This window comes from Glycine max, chromosome 11 (genome assembly GCF_000004515.6).
Source record: "Glycine max cultivar Williams 82 chromosome 11, Glycine_max_v4.0, whole genome shotgun sequence".
NCBI classification, from domain to species: domain Eukaryota; kingdom Viridiplantae; phylum Streptophyta; class Magnoliopsida; order Fabales; family Fabaceae; genus Glycine; species Glycine max.
In genome coordinates this window covers 15017427-15023426 of record NC_038247.2, presented here as the reverse complement: position 1 = coordinate 15023426, position 6000 = coordinate 15017427, and the positions used below count along the sequence as shown (strand labels likewise).

The window sequence follows — 6000 nt, the reverse complement described above, 5'->3', positions numbered from 1 at the left end:
CACCATAGAATTGGCCTGAGAAAATAAACAGACTGGGTGAACTACGTAAAAGAGCAATGTATATTTGTGAGACAGGATTAAGAACTGAGTTGGCTTATCGGTCATGACTTTTTTCCACAGCTTTGTCTCGAATCAAGTTATTAAAGTTTAGTAGAGTTTTCGTGTTTAAATTCCACATCCTAGTTATGTATGTACACGGTACACATAATAATGTAGTGGAGTTAGAATTGAAAAATTAATAGTATTATCTTTGCCATTGATAAATGATAATAACGTCTGAGTTTAGTAATTGATAAACAGTTCAGTTTATTAACTAATTGCATATATGTTGTCATAAAAGAGCTCACATAATTGGAATTTTCTTGAGCTCAACACGTCTTAAGGAGTCTTACAAGCAATGACCCTAAAAAAAACCACCTCATCTGGCTTTAGACACATTCTCTATCATATATTAATGTCTCTTCTAGAGGACCACATAATTAATTTACCCTATATGATATCAATGAGCAGAATGCTCATTATCACACGGCTCATACACTGAACCCTATCTTACCTCTTAGTGAACTTATTCAGCTTCAAAGTTTAAATCCTTGTATTCATTCCAAAAAGGACCTTACGAAGAGCTACTTGAAGACTTATCAAGCCAAAACATAGCACCTAAAGTTGAGGTGTTTTAATTCCAAACTAACCATTGTACCTTTCAAGTCCCACACCACGGATTTAAGGGTTTAAATCTTGAGACAGGAACTTAAATAAGATCAATAGAGCATAGCTCCCCATGAAAATATATATATATATATAAAAGGAATTCTCAAGTTTAACGATTCATTGTTGTCATCTTACTTGTCTGAACCGGTCACCAAATCAAACCAGCTCTAATATCAATTGTTGGGGAATTGAGGGAAATAAACACGGGAGAAATTTACATTAATGAACCATGAACAACCACATAAGGGAACTTGACATCACACTTTAACCCAAAACCTTAAGGTTCAGGTTTATGGATCTTCTCCTCACTTATATGATACTGAATTTTTTCACTTCTACTCATGTGGGACTTCACCTCACACTTATACTCCAACAATCAATATATATATATATATATATATATATATGAGTGATCATGTTGGGTTGCCCCCGATCCACCAACTTTCATCTTCAACCAATTCAATAAGAGTGGTCCAACACAAGGCTAAATAGCGTCAACACTTCACAGACTTGCACTAAAAAGAGTGCATGTGCATGTGACATTCTCGTGTTCAGACTTTGCTTTGCACCTTTACTTTTCACCACCCAAATTCGCTAATGTGTTCACTTCTTCATCTATGGCCATGTTGTGAAATAAATATAAAAGGGTTACAATAAATTTATGCAACCAAACTCTTTGACTAGACAATTTCATTTGGTACTTGGTAGTACATTTGTAATTTATGCTATTGCCAAACATTTTTAATACAATAATTGGCCTCGTACAACATGGATAACACGTATAACATGAATAACACATGTAGCATTATTGATGAATATTAACGTACCGTGTAGCTAAGATTCGTTATAGATTTTAGAATTTGTATATAGACACACAAACATAAAAAGAATAAAAATAATATTTCTTTATCTACATCTCCATACTTGTATTCTCTAAAAGTCCAGAGACTAAAACTTGGAAACAAATAAATTATATGCTGCCAACACAGAAATGGCCAATATAAAGTGAATTTGATTAGTTAAGACCAAGTAACAAGATCCACAAATTGCACTGGAGTTACCTACAATCCAAATCATCTTGCATCAGCAGAAGTAAAAGAGTCTGCAAAACCAGTAGGCCTAGCTGGCATGCTTCCTTCACTGTGTGCACTTGTATAGCTTGATTCTTTGCCTTCTGATTCCTTCCAAGCTTTCAGCAACTGGGGAAGTGGTTGAGTGAGGTCAATGCCGGAGCCATAATCAAATTCTTCATCAACCGGTCGCCATTTCTCCACTAATGCGGATAGCACGCCAACTGCATGGCTCATATCAGGCCTGTGACTTGCATCCCTGGAAGTGCAGTGTCCAGCAAGTTCGGCCACAATGGAAATGCTCTCAAAAGTCTCTCCACTTGCTTCAAGAGCTGGATCAATGGCAGCCATAAGTGTTTCTTTGCTCGATTTGATTTGCCAAAACCATTCCGCTAGGTATCGGCTTTCCTCTGACCGTCTCTCGTCAAGAGCCATTAGTCCGGTCAGAAGTTCCATCAAGACCACACCGTAGCTGAAAACGTCAACTTTAGTGGTGATTTTCCCCATCACTGCAACTCACAGAAGCTTATGTTAGTGTGGGAAGCTAGATGCATCAAACTTATACCAGAGAAGTTCAACAAGTGTAGAGATTCAATTCAATCACATTTATATTTATACAAGGATTTGAAGATCATATTGCTTACAAATTCTGTAGTATTGAACTCACATCTAAACACATATTTTCTTGTTAGACATCATTTTCTTCTTAACTGATTAAAATAATGTGTGCAAACACTACTTGCAGAATAGATAAATACAAAACAGCATATTTTAAGTAATTAGTTTGCCTTGGGGCTTGAAAAATCAGTTTTATGCTTTTAGCAACTGAAGGAACAGAACATGCCTGACAACATAGAAAAGACCAAACAACATGTTACTACAGCACTATTAAATTAATCTGCATATTCCTAAAAAAATGAACAAACAATGAAAACTTGACCTCTTATTTGTACACTTTATACTTGGACGTATTTTATTTTAAAGATATCCTAACTGAAATAAACCAATAACTACCGAGAGATCAACAAGGTCATTGCCACCAAAACATGCTATCAGGGTCAATTGCAACAACTGCTTCAAGGTTACAGAAAAGACATACCTGCATATTCAGGGGCAAGGTATCCAAATGTTCCAGCAAGCTTTGTTGCCACAGACTTCTCGCCATCCGGGGCAAGTTTCACCAGACCAAAATCAGAAACTTTTGCACGATAATCATCACCCAGTAGAATATTAGAAGACTTGAGGTCTCTATGGATGAAGGTTTGGCGTGCAAGACCATGAAGATATTCCATCGCTCTAGCAACATCAAGCGCTATTGTAAGCCTATGTGACAGAGACAATGGCTCCAATTTCAAGGTTTTCCAATTAAAAAGATGCCTGCTTAGAGCACCCATAGGCATATATTCATAAACCAAAAGTCTTTCATTTCCTTCAATGGAATAGCCTAGCAGGGATACCAAATGCCGGTGCCGGACCTTGGAAAGAACAGCTATTTCAGCATGAAACTCCTCCAGTGCTCTACTGCTAACAGCTCCACACTCCATTCTCTTCACTGCTATTTTTATGCCATTCTCTAGCTCACCTTTGTAAACAGTTCCAAACCCACCATGGCCTAGCTCATTTTCTGAAGCAAAGTTGTTGGTGACCTTGCGTAGATCTTGAATAGAGATGGCAATGTTTCCATCCTCAATTACATGAGAGTTCTCAGTTTCACCACTAATGTTGGTCAGAAAACTTATCCCTGTCTTTGTTGATAAGCTTTCAGTGGTGCTATCCATAACTGCAACTTTAATCATCTTTTCTGGATAAGATGGATCTTTTGTGTGAACCACAACATTGGAGGCTTTTTCCTTCTTCAAGCAACATAAGAAGAGAGAAGTAACCAAAAGAGCTACAGATGCAAAGATTGCAGCTCCAGCAACTATAGCTACTGTTTTGAATCTTTTGAAGCCATTTGACTGGGGTTTTGACCGAACAGGACTAAACTGATTCGAATTCGAGCTTGGACTCTGCCTTTGAGAAGGTTGCATATGGGAGGATGGCGGGGACAGTGACCGCGACGGGTTGTGCGGTGAAGGCTGTGCACTTGAAGGTGGTGTGCTTGTAATAGGCATGGGACTGGGACTACTTACAGGTTGATTGCCAAGACGAAGGTTACCCTCAATAATAACCTTCACACCACTATGAAAGTTTGGCAGTGGTGGCTCAAAATTGTTATCACTTAAATCCAACAACCTCAAAGATTTCAATTGAGTAAAATTACTCGGAACTTTGCCGGTAATACTATTCTCTGCAAGCCTAATTTCAAGGAGTGAATCTAACTTAGCCAGTGAGGGACTCAGTGTACCATTCAGCTGTTGTCTTGGCAAATTGATTATAGATACCTTTGAATTCTGACCGCAGCTCAATCCGAACCACGATTCTCCACATGGATCATTGCCTGACCATTTAGAAGCAAGACCTGAAGGGTAATTCAGATTATTGAGAAAATCCAGGAGTGCAGTAACTTCAGGGGCACATTCAAGCCCAGGCTTGGACTGACAAAATAAATTGGAATCATAAGATATTTTGGCAGCCTTGAACTTAGGTATTGGACCCATGAAACCGTTATTGTTTAATACCAGTATCTGAAGGTCCATATTTGCCAAGGAATCTGGAATCAAGCCAACAAGTTGATTGCTATTGAGGTTGAGCTCCTGCAAGGAAGTTAGATTTCCAATGTTCTGTGGAATTGTCCCACTGAATTGGTTTCCATGAAGCCAAACCTGTCTGAGGAAAGTCATTGAAGCAATGACATCAATAGGACCTGTCATCCCACCTCCTTTTTGATCATTCAACCACAAAACCTGGATTAAAGACTGATTAAAACTAGATGGAATTGTACCAGTCAATCTGTTGCCTGAAAGCCTCAGATTTTTTAGAGAGGGCAATGTGCCTAGGAAATCAGGCAATGTTCCTACCAAATTACAATTCACCAGAGAAAGATTGGTCAATTGCACTGAATTTTCCAAGTCCTTAGGAAAATACCACCCTGTGGTAGCATTCAAAGGGTTTACCTCCAAAGACAAGAACTTGATGTTGTTGAGTCCATTGAAGAAATCAGATGGGATTTTATCAAACTCATTGTAATCCAAGAAAGCATATTCCAAATTGGACAATCCACTGAAAGTAGGCAATGTTCCACTAAGGTTGTTGCGTTGAAGACCCAAATTCGTAAGCTCTGAGAGCTGGTTAAAGTTTGGAGGCAATGATCCTTCAAGACCTAGATTCTGGGTCTGAATCTGAGTGACTCTCCCTCCAGAACAGTACACATAAGGCCACGAAGGAGGGCCACAAGGGTCATTTCCGTTGTCTGGCCATTTGAGAAGCTCTGGATTCTTCATCCTTTTTCTGAAATCATTTAGAATTTTGAGATCATTCGGGTTTGTGACACCATAACAACCCATTGTGATCGTCAGGGTGAAATACACAAAGACGCAAATTTTCATCATACCCATCATGGTTACCTTAACCCTACAGAGAAAACAACAATCAAGGTAGAAACTTTCCCGGAAAACTCAACCCCATTTGTGTCAAAGATCGACATCTGAGTCCTAGGAACAGAATGAGACAGCAACAACAGACCCAGATGAAAAGAACAGAACACGTGAGTATAAATGTGTGTTACCGAGAACAAAAAAAAAAGAGAGAGAAAAAAAACAGGGAATTTTAATTGAGAGAGATGTTGTTGAATGAAGAAAGGGAGAAGAGAATGAAAGCGGGGAAATTTTGATGTAACTAAGGAGGGGAATGTGAGATTTAAAAGAGTATTATACTCTTTTTAATCAATGAAGAAAGGAAGCTAAGGCATAATAAAAGCGAGTTTCTCTATCACACTCTTGTTCAGTCTGATTAGTCCACCATGACCGTCTCTGTTCAGAACTTCCAGCTCTTTCATTTTCTGCCTCCTTTTATGTACCTTGTGTGACAAATTGACCAGTTTAGGTTCCTTTTAAAAACTTATTTTTAAAATGGGTTGTTTCAAACTTTTTTTAGAGGGGGGCTATTTTTGGAGGGAACATGTCAATGGGGTTGGCGAGTTGGACACGTGGTAACATCTGATGGACTCGTTGGTCGAGATGGCAAGACACTGTTCACGTGGCGGGTCCCGTCATTCGTAATGGCGAAATGCTTTTTACAGAAAAAAAATTTTAACTTCAAACGGGTATAACTTTTAATAGGA

At 38.6% G+C, this 6000-nt stretch overlaps 1 protein-coding gene across 1 annotated transcript; it reads right to left on the bottom strand.

Moving 5' to 3' along the window:
• Positions 1-1492: 1492 nt before the first annotated feature.
• On the bottom strand, positions 1493-5737 carry LOC100814501 (receptor protein kinase TMK1). Its single transcript, XM_006591000.4, has 2 exons — positions 2878-5737; positions 1493-2287 (listed from the first exon to the last, which is right to left on the bottom strand). The coding sequence occupies exons 1-2, from the start codon at positions 5276-5278 to the stop codon at positions 1782-1784; spliced, it is 2907 nt and encodes a 968-aa protein (XP_006591063.1). The 5' UTR covers positions 5279-5737; the 3' UTR covers positions 1493-1781.
• Positions 5738-6000: the final 263 nt, after the last annotated feature.